Source organism: Palaemon carinicauda, chromosome 10, assembly GCF_036898095.1.
Source record: "Palaemon carinicauda isolate YSFRI2023 chromosome 10, ASM3689809v2, whole genome shotgun sequence".
Classification (NCBI taxonomy): domain Eukaryota; kingdom Metazoa; phylum Arthropoda; class Malacostraca; order Decapoda; family Palaemonidae; genus Palaemon; species Palaemon carinicauda.
The window spans coordinates 15205717-15225005 of record NC_090734.1 but is presented as its reverse complement, the minus strand read 5'-3'; the positions used below and the strand labels follow the sequence as shown (position 1 = coordinate 15225005).

At 45.9% G+C, this 19289-nt stretch overlaps 1 protein-coding gene across 2 annotated transcripts in view; it reads right to left on the bottom strand.

The window, feature by feature from the left end:
• LOC137648598 (beta-lactamase-like protein 2 homolog) overlaps nucleotides 1-19289 on the bottom strand; it is an 83217-nt gene that overhangs the window by 63368 nt on the left and 560 nt on the right. Inside the window, exon 1 of one of the 2 annotated variants that reach the window (XM_068381510.1) lies at nucleotides 16917-19286. The exons of the other annotated variant lie outside the window; for it this stretch is intronic. Coding sequence (XP_068237611.1) covers nucleotides 16924-17886 — 963 coding nt within the window. The 5' untranslated portion in view covers nucleotides 17887-19286 and the 3' untranslated portion in view covers nucleotides 16917-16923. Of the gene's footprint in view, nucleotides 1-16916; nucleotides 19287-19289 lie in introns of those variants that run through there. 2 annotated transcript variants of the gene reach the window in all.

Sequence of the window (19289 nt, the reverse complement as noted above, 5' to 3'; positions counted from 1 at the left end):
GCTGATTCACACCCAGGGGGGTGGGTAGAGACCAGCAAAATATGTTTACATCATATGAGCTAAGAATTTTTATTTAATTTTAGAAGTTATCAAAATAACTAAACAAAATAAATAGGTACCTGGTAAGGAAGTCGACTTGAACAATTACTCTGCCTTTTTAAGTACGTCTTCCTTACGGAGCCTCGCGATCCTCTTAGGATGCTGAGCGACCCCTAGGAGCTGAAGTATCAAGGGTTGCAACCCATACAACAGGACCTCATCAAAACCTCTAATCTAGGCGCTTCTCAAGAAATGACTTTGACCACCCGCCAAATCAAGTAGGATGCGAAAGGCTTCTTAGCCTTCCGGACAACCCAAAAACAACAATAAAACATTTCAAGAGAAAGATTAAAAAGGTTATGGAATTAGGGAATTGTAGTGGTTGAGCCCTCACCCACTACTGCACTCGTTGCTACGAATGGTCCCAGAGTGTAGCAGTTCTCGTGAAGAGACTGGACATTCTTAAGATAAAAAGACGCGAACACTGACTTGCTTTTCCAATAGGTTGCGTCGATTATACTTCGCAGAGATCTATTTTGTTTAAAGGCCACGGAAGTTGCGACAGCTCTAACTTCGTGTGTCCTTACCTTCAGCAAAGCTTGGTCTTCCTCATTCAGATGGGAATGAGCTTCTCGTATTAACAGTCTGATAAAATAGGATAAAGCATTCTTTGATATAGGCAAAGATGGTTTCTTAACTGAACACCATAAAGCTTCAGACGGGCCTCGTAAAGGTTTAGTTCGTTTTAAATAGAACTTAAGAGCTCTTACAGGGCATAAGACTCTTTCTAGTTCATTTCCAACCATACGATAAGCTTGGAATATCGAACGATTTTGGCCAAGGTCGAGAAGGCAGCTCGTTTTTGGCTAGAAAACCAAGTTGTAGAGAACATGTAGCCGTTTCAGATGAGAATCCGATGTTCTTGCTGAAGGCATGAATCTCACTGACTTTTTTAGCTGTGGCTAAGCATACCAGGAAAAGAGTCTTTAAGGTGAGATCTTTCAGGGAGGCTGATTGTAGCGGCTCGAACCTGTCTGACATAAGGAATCTTAGTACCACGTCTAAATTCCAACCAGGTGTAACCAAACGACGCTCCTTCGTGGTCTCAAAAGACTTAAGGAGGTCCTGTAGATCTTTATTGTTGGAAAGATCTAAGCCTCTGTGACGGAAGACTGATGCCAACATGCTTCTGTAACCCTTGATAGTGGGAGCTGAAAGAGATCGTTCTTTCCTCAGATATAAGAGGAAGTCAGCTATTTGAGTTACAGAGGTACTGGTCGAGGATACGGATACTGACTTGCACCAGTTTCGGAAGATTTCCCACTTCGATTGGTAGACTCTAAGGGTGGATGTTCTCCTTGCTCTAGCAATCGCTCTGGCTGCCTCCTTCGAAAAGCCTCTAGCTCTCGAGAGTCTTTCGATAGTCTGAAGGCAGTCAGACGAAGAGCGTGGAGGCCTTGGTGTACCTTCTTTACGTGTGGCTGACGTAGAAGGTCCACCCTTAGGGGAAGTGTTCTGGGAACGTCTACTAGCCATCGAAGTACCTCGGTGAACCATTCTCTCGCGGGCCAGAGGGAAGCAACTAGCGTCAACCTTGTCCCTTCGTGAGAGGCGAACTTCTGCAGTACCTTGTTGACAATCTTGAACGGAGGGAATGCATATAGATCTAGATGTGACCAATCTAGGAGAAAGGCATCTATATGAACTGCTGCTGGGTCCGGGATTGGTGAGCAAAATATTGGGAGCCTCTTGGTCATCGAGGTTGCGAAGAGATCTATGGTTGGCTGGTCCCAGGTGGCCCAAAGTCTCTTGCATACATCCTTGTGGAGGGTCCATTCTGTTGGAATTATTTGTCCCTTCCGACTGAGACAATCTGCCATGACATTCAAGTTGCCTTGGATGAACCTCGTTACTAGTGATATGTTTAGACCTTTTGACCAGGTGAGGAGGTCCCTTGCGATCTCGTACAACGTCAGAGAGTAGGTCCCTCCTTGCTTGGAGATGTACGCCAAAGCCGTGGTGTTGTCCGAGTTCACCTCCACCACTTTGCCTTGAAGGAGAGACCTGAAGCTTTTCCAGGCCAGACGTACTGCCAGTAGCTCCTTGCAGTTGAAATGCATTGTCCTTTGACTCGAGTTCCATATTCCCGAGCATTCCCGACCATCTAATGTCGCACCCCAGCCTACGTCCGATGCGTCCGAGAAGAGAACGTGGTTGGGAGTCTGAACAGCCAGGGGAAGACCCTCTCTTAGGTTGATATTATCCTTTCACCAAGTCAGACAAGACTTTATCTTTTCGGAAACCGGGATCGAGACCGCTTCTAGTGTCTTGTCCTTTTTCCAGTGAAAAGCTAGATGGTATAGAAGAGGACGGAGGTGTAGTCTTCCTAGTGACACAAATTGATCCACGGATGACAGCGTCCCTACCAGACTCATCCACAGCCTGACTGAGCAGCGTTCCTTCTTCAGCATCTTCTGGATGGATAGCAGGGCTGGGGGCCGATCGTCTTGTTGTTCAGCAACGTCCTCATCAGAGGGTTCCTCATCCGAAACTGATGAGGAAATGGCAACGGAGTGGGCAACGTCTGGCTCGCTGAATCCGGTCGCACTGGTGGATGCGTGACGGAGCCGGACGCAATATCATGGAACTGCTGCACAGTCTGTGAACTGTCAACAACCATGGGTGCGCGAGGAAGCACAGCGTCAACCCGAAACTGTCTAGACCGTCTGGGTTGTGCAGTCAACACCCTACCGGGTTGCTGAGGTTGACGCACTGCGTCACAACAAGTCACCTCTGCTGCTTGTTGAACGTCCTGAACGTCAACAACCACTTCCGAGCGTCGCTTAACGTCAACGTGCGGCTGGCAACCCACACTGGGTCGCATCGGTGGAGGAACCACCTCAACTGGCAGACGTGAGTAGGTTACCTCAGCGTCAACAGGGCGCACAACCGACCGGTTGGAAGGTTGTTGGCCAGAAGGTTCTTCTCCGCATTTAAGTCCTCTATCAAGGACGCAAGCTTGGACTGCATGTCTTGCAGCAAAGCCCATTTAGGGTCTACGGGAGCAGGTGTGGCAACAGACGGGGTTAGCGACTGAGGCGGAACCGTTTACCATCCCTGAAAGCCTTGTTATGCGTGACATAATAGTATAGCAAAACTTCAAAGGCTCGACAACAGCTGAGAAGTTGACCTGTAAACAACTTGGAGCGTCTCCTGGCTAGGCGCCAGGGAGAGTCTACCAGAATTGAGAAGTCTATCTGGGCAGAGGCATGAACTCCCAAGCCGAGAACTTCTCTCGTGTCATATCAGACTCTCGCTCTATAAGCCAGTTTAAAAGAAGGGAAAGCAAAGGCTGTATCCCCCAAACTCCTCCTGGTGAAAAACCAGTCGCCTAGCCAACGTAACGCTCTCTAGGAGAGCGAGAGAGCACTAGCTTAAAAACAACGGCTTCGAAGTAGCTAGGCCTAGTGTAAGCTCTGACGTTTAGGCGAACGAGGAGCAGCAGTTACAAGATCCGGACGAAGATCCTTAAAAAAAGATCATCATGATTTAATTAAAGTCCATAGGAGGCTAAGCAGCTTAAGGCTCCTCTCCATCTGACAGAGTCCTCAAGGGAATATCAGTAGGAGGGAGAACAGCAACTTCCTCATCTACAGGAACCTTGTCCGATAAAAGCTGAGTCTCTCACTGGTGCATTAGTAGCGGACCAGAACGCAACGTCATGTAACTGCTTGACAGTCTGTGAACTGTCAACAACTGAACTGTCAACCACAACAGGTGCGTGAGGATGTACAGCGTCCACTCGAGACTGCTTTGACTGCCTAAGTCAACTCCGATTGTTAGTGAACGTCTAGAACGTCAACAGGAGCATTAGCCAGTGGCCTAACGTCCAAATGCGGCTGAAAAACCACACGAGACCGCATCGAGTGTGGTTCTAAACAACCTGACTGACGTGACTAAGCTACGCCAACGTCAACAGTAAGCACAAAGGAATGTTAGGTTGGCTGAAAGCCAGGATATCGATGAGATAAACGGCTAGACTCAACGGACTAATCGGCAGAATAGTCTTCCATAAGGGAGGCAAGCATATACTGCATGTTTTGCCATACAACCCCTTAAGGATCAACGGAAATGGTTGTGGTAATAGACGAGGGTAACGTCTGTGACCGCAACACTTTGCCTACAAAAAAAGACTTTCGGAGTCTGTGTTACGCTTTAGTTAGGCGGCGAGCAGTTATCCGATGACTGCATAGGGTCAGAGCTGTCCTAATGGCTGTAACCAGGACGCTGGACTTGTCCTGAAAGGACTGACTTTCGCTTAAGGGCTTCGAAACCTTGTGACAGGTTTCTTATGCGAAAAGCCTACGGATGGCGAGGAGAAACAACGTCTCTCTCGTCTTAAGGTAGGGGAGATCTTGGTAAGAAACACCCGATACCATAGAGGGAAAACGTCTGTTCGTTGGTCAAGGCCTCTCGAACCCATAAGTCGTTTGACATTACTTCTCCCCTGGGCTTGGGAGCTTGCAAGAGGTCCCGGACTAGGTGAACGACAGGCACGAACAGACGAACCCTCGGACGCAACACTGTAACACTTTGCGCCTCGGACGCAACACTGTAACACTTTGCGCATATCACTTTATCACTTCGATTTTCTGTTTTGCACTTATTTCTACCTGAAACACGCAATTCTACCCTTCATTAAAAGGTAGTAATTGCGAAATTAGTCGTATAATGCAAGCTCATAATACCAGCAAAAAACAGAAAACATATTTTAAGATAAAAAGAAAAATCAGTGGCTGGGAAAGAGACTAAACACTAGTTCATATAACTACGTTTTCAATCTCTCACCGCACATAGCCTGGGGACGAGAATAAAAACCTAAAAACGTTTTATCCTTCCTCCCCGTACAGACACTAGGGACGAGAGTAACACGAGAACAACGTTACCCGCTTGAACGGAACGTTTTCTCTCCTCTCTCTCCCTCCGTCTCTATCTCTCTCTCTCTCTTTCTCTCTTGATTTCGCACCTAAGAGAAAAGCCCAATTATATATCGTCAAAAAAACATGTTATTTGACTAAAGGAAAAACTGAAAGGTTTTTAAAATAAAAAGTTCCTTTAAATTAGAATTTAAAACATTTAAGCTAAGAAAGAATGAACAAAATGTCAGAATCGATTTACTCTTACTGCAAAGTGAAACCGTGATACACTCTCTCTCTATCGTAACGATAGAGCGCATGTTGAACGTCCTGAACGTCAACAACTGCGTGGCATAAAAAACTAAACGTTAGATCATCTTTGAAAACAGTACGAAGACTATCAAAGAAATTCTTTCATAAAATATTACATTTAAAAAGTTTTAAATCCTTAGCTCTTTAAAAGCTAAAGACGATATAAAGGGCTCAATGTTGATTAACTTCGGTTTCCAAGTTAGGACCGCCTACTCTCAGGAAAGGTCTATATAAACAAAGCATTAAAATTTATTTTATATGTTTATAAAAAATGGAAAGTTAATCGAAGAGGCCTAATAAAGGCAGAGAGATTAAAATATATAGAGGAAAATCTATAACGTGATAAGATAATTACTAAAAGCCTAAACACACTTCCGTCTAAGGGAAGGGTCGGCCATTTAAAAGTGAAAGAAAGTCCATACTCTCTTTGTCACCATAAAGAAATCTATCCAAAACGAGTTCAAGTTTTAAGATGAAGATAAAACACCTGCATAGCGAAAGCTCAAAACTAGAATAGTGTACTTCACCAAATAGTTGTGAAAACAAATCCAGTTAGCAACAGCGAATTAGTAGGTCTTGCCGGTAGCCCGACAGAGAGAAAATTGAGTTCTTTGTTTACAATGAGTACTGGGTATCTGAACGACAGATGGCGCTGTTGAGTACACCCCCTACCTGTGTAGCGATCGCTGGCGAATTTTTCCGTAGAGTTTTTCTGTCGAGCAACAGAGTTGCAGCTATTATAATCACCGGCTAAGTTAAATATTGAAAAAACTAAGGTTTGTATGGTTAGGAAAAATACAAATTATCTTCGAATTTGTCATTTGTTCCGTTACCGAAATACAAACCACGCTATTTACATTGGGTGACTTACCCCTTAGGAAGGGTGGAAAGTCCCCAGCCTTACTGACTTCGGCTTGCCCGGGGGCTCGATCCCTCAGTGAGCAGCACTAGAGAAAGGGAGCCCCTGTACCTCACAAGTTCCTAGCATCGCTAGGAACGAGTGGCCTACATAAGCAGTGTGTGGAGGAGAGTGTGACTCGTCCTATGAAGTTGACCTTGAGACCTTCAGATAGGAATTTTAGGATAGGACGTTCCCAATACCACCTCGTCAGGGTATGGGAGACGCAACAGTATTAAGCTTAATACTAGGAGCACAAAGAAGCATGGGTTACCTGCAGAGGTCGAGGTCAGCTATGCGAGGACCAGGATGCTGCTTCCCCAAGAGAGGGGAGAATGAAGAAAGAAGTAAGGGTCAGACATACTCTCTCATTCACTCAGACTAAGACCGGGTAACAACGCCCTCAACCTACTGCTACTTGTCCAAAAAGGAACCTGAGGTTAGACCAGCTGTTGTGCAGCCACCACAGGGCCGATAGAAAACGTATCGAGGCTCCTGTGGGTCACGTCTTGCGGGTAGTGGGCTGTGAAGGTCGTCTGACGCTTCCAGACCCCAGCTTGAAGTACCTGCGTCACAGAGAAGTTTCTCTTGAAGGACAGGGATGTAGCAATACCCCTGACATCGTGGGCCCGAGGGCGACGTGACGGAGGAGGGTCAGGATTCAAGGCATGGTGGATAACCCTTCGAATCCAAGCTGAGATGGTGTTCCTGGTGACCCTCCTCTTAGTACTGCCTGTGCTCACAAACAAAGCTCGCACTTGAGGACGGACTGCAGCCTTTCTCTTTAAGTAGTGCCTCAGACACCTCACTGGACATAGTAGCAGCTGGTCTGGGTCGCTTGTTACAGAACGGAGACTCGCGATCCTGAAAGAGTCGAAGCGAGGATCCGGCACTCCAGGATTCTGAGTCTTGACAACAAACTCAGGGACGAACCTGAACGTTACCTCCCCCCATCCCCTTGAATGGGTGATGTCGTACGAGAGACCATAAAGTTCACTAACCCGCTTGGCCGAAGCCAAAGCGAGTAGGAAAGCCGTCTTCCAAGACAGGTGGCGATCGGAGGCCTGGCGTGTAATGGTCCGAAGGGAGGTCTCTTAAGAAACCTGAGGACTCGAACCACGTTCCAAGGAGGAGGTCTCACTTCCCACTGGGGGCAGGTAAGCTCATAGCTACGTATGAGTAGAGAGAGTTCCAGCGAGGAAGAAATATCCACGCCCTTCAGTCTGAAGGCCAAGCTTAAGGCTGAGCGATAGCCTTTCACTGCCGAGACAGAAAGGCGCATTTATTCCCGCAGATAAACGAGGAAGTCTGCTATTGCTGGAATAGTGGCATCGAGTGGAGAAATACCCCTTCCACGACACCAACCACAAGACTCTCCACTTTGCTTGGTAGACTCCCTCAGAGGACCTTCGCAGGTGCCGAGACTTTCTCTCCGCAACCTGTTGCGAAAAGCCTCTCTCCGTGAGGAGACGCTGGATAGTCTCCAGGCGTGAAGCCGAAGCGAGGCTACGGCCCTGTGAGGGACGCCGGAGTGGGGTTGCCTGAGAAGCTCGTGTCGTGGAGGAAGCTCCCTCGGGAGCTTCGTCAGGAGCTACATAAGGTCCGGAAACCATTCCGCGTGATGCCATAGCGGAGCTACCAGAGTCATCGAACAGTTGACCGATAGTCTGGTCCTGTTGAGCACCCTTCTCATCAGACAGAACGGTGAGAAGGCGTACACGTCGATGTTGTCCCACCGTTGCTGGAAAGCATCTTGCCAGAGTGCCTTGGGGTCCCGGACTGGGGAGCAGTACAGGGGCAGCTTGAAGTTCAAAGCTGTCGCGAACAAGTCCACAGTCGGGGAACCCCACAAAGTCAGGACTTTGTTGGCTATCTGAGGATCCAAAGACCACTCGGTACTCACTATCTGCGAGGCCCTGCTCAGACTGTCGGCGAGCACATTCCTCTTGCCAGGAATGAAGCGAGCTGATAGTGTTATCGAGTGGGTTTCAGTCCACCTCAGAGTCTCTACTGCAAGATGGGATAGCTGCTGCAAAAAAGTGCCTCCCTGCTTGTTGATATAAGCCACTACCGTGGTGTTGTCGCTCATCACCACCACGGAGTGACCCGCCAGGGATCGTTGGAACTGCTGAAGAGCCAGAAAGACGGCCTTCAATTCTAGCAGGTTGATGTGTAGGCACTTTTCTGATTCTGACCAAAGGCCTGAGGCCCTCTGGTTCAGAGCGTGCGCCCCCCACCCTTCTTTTGACGCGTCCGAAAACAGAGTCAATTCCGGGGGGAGGACGAGAAGACTCACTCCCTTCCGCAGGTTCTCATCGACCATCCACCGTCGCAAGTCCGTCTGTTCCAGAGACCCCATTGGGATCAGAATGTCCGGAGAATCGAATCCTTGATTCCACCAGGACTTGAACCGCCATTGAAGGGATCTCATCCTGAGGCGGCTGTTTGGAAACAGACGAGCCAGGGAGGATAGGTGACCTAAGAGACGCAACCACGACTGGGCGGGGAGTTCTTCTCGCCTGAGGAAGGGTTCCGCCACCCTCCGCAGCCTTGCTATCCGTGCGTCTGATGGAAAGGCTTTGTGGAGATTGGTGTCTATTAGCATGCCTAGATAAACCAGTCGTTGGGACGGATGCAGAGAGGACTTCTCGAGGTTTACCACGATCCCCAGATCCTGGCAAAGATCCAGAAGCCTGTCTCGGTGCCGAAGAAGGGTCGACTCCGAGTCTGCTAGGATCAGCCAATCGTCCAAATAACGAAGGAGACGAATGCCGTTCCTGTGTGCCCAAGATGAAATCAGGGTGAACACTCTGGTGAACACCTGAGGAGCTGTGGAGAGACCGAAACACAGCACCTTGAACTGGTAGATCTTGTCGTCTAGGCAGAATCTCAGGTACTTCCTGGAAGACGGATGGATTGGGATCTGGAAGTACGCGTCCTTTAGATCCAGTGTGCACATAAAGTCTTGTGGTCTCACCGCAAGTCTGACCGTGTCCGCTGTCTCCATGCTGAACCGGGTTTGCTTGACAAACCCGTTCAGAGCTGAGAGGTCGATGACAGGTCTCCAGCCTCCAGACGCCTTCTTTACAAGAAAGAGTCGACTGAAGAAGCCTGGGGAGCCGTCGACGACCTCCTGGAGAGCACCCTTCTCAAGCATGGTCTCGACTTCGGCCCGAAGGGCCAGCCCCTTTGCCGATCCCGTGGCATAGGAGCTCAACGACACTGGATTCGCTGTCAGGGGAGGTTGAAATGTTGTGAACGGAACGCGATAGCCTTGGCCGATCACTAAGACCGTCCAAGCATCGGCCCCGTGTTGCTGCCACCTGCGGACGCACCGCTGAAGGCATCCCCCCACAGGTGGACATGCAGGGGGACTGCCACCCTAGGGCTTGTGGCTGCGGCCGCCACCCCTAGGAGTCTTGCCTCCCCTGGACGACTTACCACCCCTCTTGACCTTGGCTGGAAAGGGCTGGGGCTTAGACACCACCTTCTTAACTACCGGTGCCTGCTTTGGAGCCTTACGAGGCTGCTGCTGCTGTTGCGGCGGAGCTGGAGGCTTATAGGGCCGAGCTGTAAGGGCCCTATGGAGGAGGGAGTCCGTGCTGGATTTCCTCCACCTCTCAGCCGTTCGCTCCATGTCCTGAGGCTCAAACAGGTTCTCCCCCAGAAGGGAAGCATGTCGGAGCCTACACACATCCACGGCGGGGACCTTCGGATGGAATCTCTCGGACACAGTATCGCGATGCTTCAACACCGAGTTGGCCCACAGGGTGGTAACCTGGTGCACCAAAAACTCGATGGAGCGGGTGCCTGAGAGCAAGAAGGTCTCTAGGGCCTTCTTATTGGTCTCCTTGGACAAGTCCTTCAAGTGCAATAGGATGCCCAGAGTTCCTAGCCAAAAGTCCATCCACGAAGTGGCCTGCATGGCACACTTAGCGACCTTCTCATGGCTAAGGATCTCTGCCGCCGAGAACGACACCTGCCGGGCAGAGAGCTTCTCAAGGGGAACTCTCTTCGCCAGCTCCTCCACAGAGTGATGGAGAGGAAGAGCGAGGCTGGACTCACCCTTAATCTCGAAATACCTCCTCTGCTGAAGACGAGGAGGAGGGATGAGCTTGTTCCCGGCAGAGGAACGACTGGAGGAGGCAAGAATAGCGAGCTGAGCGTTGGCCCTAGCTCTGGCACTCTTCAGACCCCGAGACCAGGGCAGAGCCGTACTGGACTTAGGGGCCTTCCGAACGTCAAACACTTCATCTAAGATAGTGTCTTTGCCTTCACGGGGGGCGATGACGGGATCCATAAGCCCGTTAAGTTGCCTTATCAGGCTTAAGACCTGCCAGAAGGCATGTTCGGATTCCTGCTGATCTCCTCCTTGCGGGCTGGCAGCTAAGTCTCCTGTCCCAGGGATCTCTTCCTGGGGTGAAGCGTGGACGTTCCCCCGGAGAGCCGCGGGTTCCTGGCGAATCCTCGAAGATGATTTCGGGACGGTCTTGGAGTCCTTGGATTCCCTCCTGGGAGGGATACAGGATCCCAACAAAGAGGTTCGAGGAGCCCCTTCCTCACGAGACGATTCTTCTCCATGAAGCGAAGTCTCCCCCCTTGGTGCCGAGGGGAAGACTCCCGCTTCACTGGAATCACCCGAGGACGGAAAGGCCTCGTCCACGGGAGAAGGAGAAAGCACTCGAGCAGGAGAAGGGGGCTTCGCGACAGACCTCTTGGGAACCAACTTCACCCTGGGGGAAGTTGCCACGAAGTCCACTCCTCTCTTTCTCTTCAGCGTAGGAGAGACAGCCGTTGGTTTGTTACCCTGATCGGCGAGTGCTGGCTTCATAACCCTCACTAACACCCGCATCAGAGGACCAAACCAAGTCTGCTGCTCCAAGGACACAGAGTCCGAAATCCTCGCTAAAGGGAAAGGGATTGGGCGATCCTTTGGAGTGGACACCACAGTACCTGCCTGACAAGGTGGGGAAGAATGATGCACTAACCTCTCCTCAGTATTATCCTTGTCCTGCACTACAATCCTGCGTTTGGGAGGAGGCAATCCCGAGCGCTGTCTAGGAACACGCGTTCCTGCTGCTACCACTGGCTGCGAAATTCGCCGCGAACGATGGTCGCGCGAGGGCGAACGGTCGCGCGGGGCGCGCAGGTGGATGACCGCGCGGTCACGCAGGCGAGTGGTCGCGAGGGTGTACAGGTGAACGAGCGCGTGTCCGAGGCGGCGAACGAAAGAGTTGGCGCGATGGCGAGGAAACGCGTTGCCGCGAGGGCGAGGAAGATCGCTGGCGGTGTAAATCAGCAGGCGATCGGTGGTGAGCTGGCGAGCGCTGATGCGCAGGAAGGCGATGGCGAGTTGTCGCATGGTGACGCGTTGGCGAGCGACAGCGCGCAGTACGCTCAGGTGAATAATCGCGCGATGGCGAGCTAGTAGATGGCGAACCATGTCCCTTCAGAACCTCTGATCGACGAAGCGTAGGGGAACGCGTACGCGCAGGTTGTAAATCACGCGAGCGGTCCGGAGATCGCCGACACGTATGCATAGTAAGATAATAATAACGAAAGTCAACTTCAAACAAACACAAGCTGTAGAAAAGAAAAAGCAGAAAAAAGATTAAAGGCTGTCAACGAGGACGATGAACAGACACGTCTGTTCACCGCCGAGCCAAAAGTGAAGTGAAGCAAGTCACCGGTGTGTGTATGTGTGTGTGTGGGGGGGGGGAGGGGTAGCTACTTACCCTTCCCCTACCACCCGCTAACTAGCGCGGGGGTAATTAACCCTCGTTAAAACTATTGGCTCGTCATTTCAGCTACGCTAAAAGGTAAACCCAATGTAAATAGCGTGGTTTGTATTTCGGTTACGGAACAAACCAACTGCATTTGCTCTTGTGACAGTTCTAGAATGTCCTCTTTTCTCTAATTTGTAGGTATTCGTCATTTGTGTCAAGTTCAAAATAATCATTTATATTCACACTCCCAAACCCATGGATGATCTTATATACTGTACTATGATTAGATCGCTTCAAAGTCTTCATTGCCGGATTGATGTAATTCCTAGTTTTCTGCATCTTGTCTCATAGTGCAACTCCTCTCATTCATGTACAAATTTTGTCATTCTCCAATGCACTTTCTTGAGTTCATCAATGTCCTTTTTAAAGTATGGCAAACAAGACTGAACCGCATGCTCTAGGTGCGGTCAGACCAAAGAACAGCATAGTGTGCGATATATGTTAATGTCCAAATAAATGAAATTCTCCTAATCAATCCCCCTACTTTATTAGATTTGGCCACTATGCTGCCAATATGTGAGGCAGGCTTTAAATTCTTTGCAATGAGAACTCATACGTCCCATTCACTTTTTATTAGAAATTTCAAGGTTCCTATGTTCAATGTGCATTACTACTTCTTACTCCAACATTAAAGTTTTGGATGTGACTTTTCATAGCCTGAATTAACTATGCAAACCTCTGCAAGTTATTCAAGTTCCATTACTAAATAATTCACAAAATCAACTAATGAATATCTATATAAATAAAATTATAGTTTTTTAGAAGGATAGAATAAAACCAGTGTGGGTGGAGACATTTTAGTTTGGAAACTTTCCACAGAAAATTAATTACTTTACTTAACAGAAAATTTATATGAGGAAGCTCAAAGGTGTGAAATTAAACTAGGGAATAAAAGTATCTTAGTTGGTGCTATTTAAATACCACCCAACTCGAGTAAGGAAAAGGATTTATTATTAAATTATCTAACGAGATTAAGTGAGAGATATGACAGTAATTCACAGGTATTACTATGAGGAGACTTCAACTTTGGTCAGGTAATCTGGGAAAATAATTCATTTGATGTTCATGGAGATCATGTTGTTGATAGCAGAAATTTTTTGGATACAATCAATTTTTCTTTTTTGTATTATCATATCTTAGAACTTACAATGTTAGCTATGATAATGAATCTCTTTTAGACTTGGTATTTATAAGGAACTTATTTGATATTGATTATATAAACTTTTTGTCTACATCAAGTAACAACCACGACTCCACATTGGTACTGATTTTGATTTTGTTATTGTTGAAGGTGAAGACTGTGATAATAGTAATGTAAGTTATACATGTTGTTTCTATCAAGGTACTGTAGCTATAATAAAGAGAAAGCTAACATTAATTTACAGGTAATAGGGCACCAGCCACCCATTGAGATACTACCACTAATTTGTTAGGTCCCTTGACTGGCCAGACGGTAACACATTGGATCTCTCTCTCTCTCTCTGGTTACGGCTCATTTTTCCTTTGACTACACATACATCAAATAGTCTGATCTATTCTTTCCACATTCTCCTCTGTCCTCATACACCTAACAACACAGATTACCAAACAATTCTCCTCCGTTCAAGGGATTAACTACAGCACTAGAATTGTTTAGTGGCTACTTTCCTCTTGGTAAGGGTAGAAGAGACTCTTAAGCTATAGCAAGCAGCTCTTCTAGGAGGACACTCCAAAAACAAACCATTATTCTCTCGTCTTGCGTAGTGCCATAGCCTCTGTACCACGGTCTTCCACTACCTTGGGTTAGACTTCTCTAGCTGGAGGGTATACTTGGGCACACTATTCTACCTTGTTCCTCTTCCTCTTGTTTTTTTTTTTTTTTTTTTTTTTTTTATAGTTTATACATGAAAGATCTAATTTAATGTTGTTACAGTTCTTTAAATATTTTATTTTGCATGTTCATGACTTCTCTTGTAGTTTACTTATGTCCTTGTTTCCCTTCCTGGCTGAGCTATTTTTCCCTGTTGGAACCCTTGGGGTTATAGCATCCTGCTTTTCCAACTAGCATTGAAGCTTTGTTTGTAATAATAATAATAATGATAATAATAATAATAATAATAATAATAATAATAATAATAATAATAATAATAATAACACCAACAACTGACTGCAGTCAAATCTTTGATACATTTAGTGTAATATAGAATTATTTTTTCTTTAATATGTTCTGAATTAATTGAGCCCATGTGACAAAGACAGTAGTAGTAGTAGTAGTAGTAGTAGTAGTAGTAGTAGTAGTAGTAGTAGTTGGAAAGACCATATCTAAATGGAGGACCAAAGAAGTGAGGAATCAAATTTTTGTTAAAATAAAAAAGAAATAAATAAATAAAAAAAAAGACAGCCTAGAATAGGCTTAGGACAAGAAAAACTTCTCTCAGAGCTGAATGATAAGAAGGTCCTCAACTTACAAACATTCAGAGATACAAACAAATCCAACTGAAATTAACAAAGATAAGATATAAGAAATTCTGTAATAAAATAACATTAAATCATTTAATACTGTACAGTAAGTAGGTGCCGTAGCGCACCCACTGGACTTCATTCCAGGATTCACACTCCGGACACGTGGCTGCAGGGGTCGACTTCTGGCTTGGACAGAAAAACCCCACAAGATTTACCGGCCATAGCCCCGGGGCAACGACGGGGATGCTCCATAACGAACAGTAAAGCACCACAAGACACAGGAACGCAGAGGGAAAGGGTAGGAAAAGCTAAGGTATGAACACAAGAGGACCACGTGGGGACCGCGTGGGACACAAAGGGTCGCACTGGGTAAGGAGAGCGCGGCGAGATGTTATCACAACGCGACCAGAAAACTTACTGGAGGTCGAGACCTGAGCGAGCACGCTCTCTGACCGCGGGTCGCCTCATGCCGCGTATCACTCCGCCAGAGGTTCCCCCGCATAGAAAACGGAGGTAGGGTAAACTACACAAAATTTTGGTCAGCTGGGAGGAGATCCCAGATACTCCTAAGAAAGTAGTTCGAGGTAAGTACTCCCTGTTGGAACAAACAACATTTGTAATAACCTGATATCTATTTCACATGAAACTCAACTTAATGTTGACTTTAGCAGCTGGAAATCATAGGCAAGGAATTCAGGTTAGGCCTACCCTGGCCCAAAATTCAACAAAATTCGACTTACCAACAGCTTCTTGGAACCATGTAAGCTTAAAAGTTAAGGACCTTCTGTAGACTAGGAAGGAATAAAGCAAATGTCAAGGTAAAACTGGCCAGAATTACCTTTGAAAAGACTCTCAAAGGTCATTACTGTGAACAATCCCAAGAATTTCTAGAGTATAGTCATAAGCAGGACTAAACTTCAGAAGAATGTGTTGAGAGTAAGAAATGTGTACTGTACAGAATAGTGTTGAAATGGCTAATGAATTAAAGTCAAACATTTCAAAGTGTCTTTGTTAATGACTTAAATTTGAACATACAGATTTTTGGTGAAATATATGAAGGATCTACCTTAGAAAACACTAGAAGTTGATTTAGATACTGTTTCAGCGTTACTTAATTATTATTATCATTATTTTATTACTTGCTAAGCTACAAACCTAGTTGGAAAAGCAGGATGCTATAAGCCCAGGATCTCCAAAAGGAAAATATTCCAGTGAGGAAAAGAAACAAGTAAAAATAGAATACAGTAACATTGAAATAAATATTTCCTATATAAACTATAAAAACTTTATCAAAACAAGAGGAAGAGAAATAAAATAGAATAGTGTGCCCGAGTGTACCTCAAGCAAGAGAACTCTAACCCAAGACAATGGAATACCTTGGTATAGAGGCTATGGCACTACCCAAGACTTAGAGAATAATGATATGATTTTGGAATGGCTTTCTCCTAGATGAAATGCTTACCATAGCTAGAGTCTCTTCTACCCCTACCAAGAGGAAAGTGGCCACTGAACAATTACTATAGGCCTACATGTTAACAAATGATTGGGACCAAATGGAATCCACCACAAGTTGGTAGTTCCAATAATGATGGTAATAAAAGATTCCTTGGAAGCAGGGATATTACCCGTCTTAAGGAAAATTGCAAGTTGTCCGATCTTTAAGATTAGCAATACGTAAATAGGATCCTCTTCATTACCAAGCTATATCCTTAACATGTATAGTAGATAAAACATGTCTGACCATCATTAGAAATAAATCAACATTTAGTCAATAATATTCTCAGTGGAATACAGCAAGATTTTAGGAATAAGCATACACTGTTATCGATCTTTTACAGTACTTGGAAGCACTGACAAAGGCAGTTTATTTACAGATGCCTGTTCATGTTAACGGTAAATGTGTAGGAGAGCTCCACGCTCGATTTAAAAGTTTCTAAAAGTAGAAAACGAAAGGAAACAGTAAATTAGAGCTACAGTTACCTTGAAACTGTGAGATAATCCTCCTACAACCACCTAACTCTTACACAGAAAATGTAAGCATAAACCTACTACTACAATTATGGGGGACCCCAGTGGGAAACGGGGTTTTTGGGTGGGGGGAGGAGGAGAAAAGTGATTTTTCGGGGCACTACCGAACCTACTACAACTACCTACCCTACCCTGGGGGCCATGTACCCCTACCTAGGCCTACCGGGGGGGGGGCCTCCGCCCCCCCTTAAGGCCACAGTAATTTTCAGGGCACCACCAAACCTAAGACACCCACCTAACCTAGCCTATGGGGCCCTGTACCCCTACCTAGGCCTACCGGGGGGGGGCTCCGCCCCCCCTGCGACCCCCCCTTAAGGCCACAGTAATTTTCAGGGCACCACCGAACCTAAGACACCCACCTAACCTAGCCTATGGGGCCCTGTACCCCTACCTAGGCCTACCGGGGGGGGGGGGCTCCGCCCCCTGCGACCCCCCCTTAAGGCCACAGTAATTTTCAGGGCACAACGTTAACGTAAACTGCAAACTACCACATACCTTACTGTTATGGTGTAGGTGGATACAAATCTGCTGCTGCCAGGAGGAAGTGATGAAGTCTTTTGGCAGGATCAGTTATGGCCAATTTAAAGTAGGCCACGGCCAAATACCCCACAAAATGATCTTTTCTTCTTCCGTATTTGGGGACCAGTACCTTGGTGCCTCTCCAGGTACGTTCTATGGTGTTAGTATGAGCACCTGTAACTGGGTCAACAAAATTAACACTATGATTAACCGTGAGGTGCTTATAACCTTCTTTTTCTAAACAATTATATGCCTTCCAACAATCCGATATCACCGTGGTACCTTCTGCTATATACTGGCGGATAATAGCCAGTAATGTTTCAGCGGAGCGGTCTTGCACCGGCACAAAAAATAAATCCCGGGTTTCACGGCAGATACCACCAAACACCCACTGACCCTCTATGACGCATCCAACATTGTACTTGCGCTTGCCAAATTTTGATTCATCAATTTCAACGGTTAATCCAGGGCCTCCAATTTTCCGAGAACGTCTCAGACCCCAAGAAATAAGCACCTCACGGCAAAACGAACACCAATCAACGATAGTGTGATTATTGAGTTTCAGTTCAAACGAAACAAATTCAAATGAAAACGCCTTTTGCAAAAAGAGGAACACAAACTTCAAATTAGTCTCAATATCTAACTTTGCTTTTCCAAACCATGTACCTTTGAAACAAGACACGAAAAAATTGCACCTCCTCTTCCTTTTCCCACGAGTAACCACACTACGATCACACCGGAATGCTAATTTCTTGTAATCTATACGGCACACATTTTCACAATTAGGGCACTTTTTCTCTGCCAAAATCAAACCATGACGTTGAGCAAATGCAATTATCAAATCAACTTTCCCTGAATAATGTACACAAAAATCCCAATAAGAAATAAAACAATTTTCACAAGTGACACAGTCGGAACGGGATGAAGGTCCTGCTAATTGCTCCATACTTCACGGCAAAATGAGCTTTTCAGTTTGAAGGGAGATCCGAGACGTGCAAAAATATTCCTCCGCGGAACTTCACGTAAACTGTGGTAACTGGTGGAAAAATAGCAGGGATAAGTGAAGTAATAAGTGTCAGCATTGGCTAGATTTGTAAAAACCGCCATGATTGGTTTTCAAACAGTGTGACGTCAAGAAAACACCTGTTATTGGTTAGAATAGCATTGAGAACTAGTTTGCCATACGCAGTAAGGCGGTGAAACAGCTCACTTTAGCCAAGACATCACACAGTAAACAAAAACAAACACTTAGAAAAAGTCCAAGTGAAACATAACTATACACACGAATATCTTCGTTAAATAGAAGCTGCTCATATATTGACTATTATATAAGCGTTCTATATGATATAATAGTGAATTGTAGGTGTTTAAATTCTTCAAGATCTTCCGCGGAGCTCTCCTACACATTTACCATGTTAACTACCTAGACAATAGGAAGGCCTTCAATACAGTTCCACACAGGAGACTTTAAATTTCAATGTTATGGTACAGCATTTGGTGAAATTATAGTAAGGACGGAACAACATTATGAACAGAAATAAATAGTTTTTTCTGTCATAAATAAGGTGCTTTCACTGAATTAGACCTTCATTTCAACAGCAAATAAACAGAACACCCATTAGACCGTCTAATAATGGGAATACCTTTGTACTGGCAAGTGGTACATGCTGATTTGCACATGCTAACCCCATTGACTATTATTTCTTAGATAAGTTTTAATTTGCAGTGAAATAAGTGTAATATTTTAAGAAAACGGATGTTTTTCTATAGGAAACACTTGTTTTATAGTTGAAAATCTTTTACCGTTTGTAACTATTATAAAATTCAGCATTCGAGGCAGTATGTTGGAGCGGCCCTGGGAATTTCTTGCCGATAGAAAAGTTTGGGAGCATTTGTATATCAGAGTCAAGTTCCTCCCGTGTGCATACAAAATGAATATCAAATAACATAAACATCCCTCCCTAACCTATCCTACAAGCCATGTCCTTACCTAATTACCAAACGGGGGGGGGGGGGGGGGGTTGACGGGCCCCTGCATAGTATTCTATGTCAGCCGCCATCAGACATACAGGTGGCCGATATCACACATACACCCCAAGGTCTGTTGAAGTTAAGACTTTAGGGGTCAACATTCCACTCATCTGACATTAACATAGAAAGTGCCATGGGGTTTAATCTTGGACTAATTTTGTTTTTGGCTTCAGTGAAGATTCATGCATTATAGAGAAATAAACGCATACTAAGGAAATATCTTAATTAACACCCATCCCCGTATAATGATAAATCAAATGCTAGATAAGATTAAATGTCCTAAAATATTATCAGACATCACTTCGACCCAGAGATAAC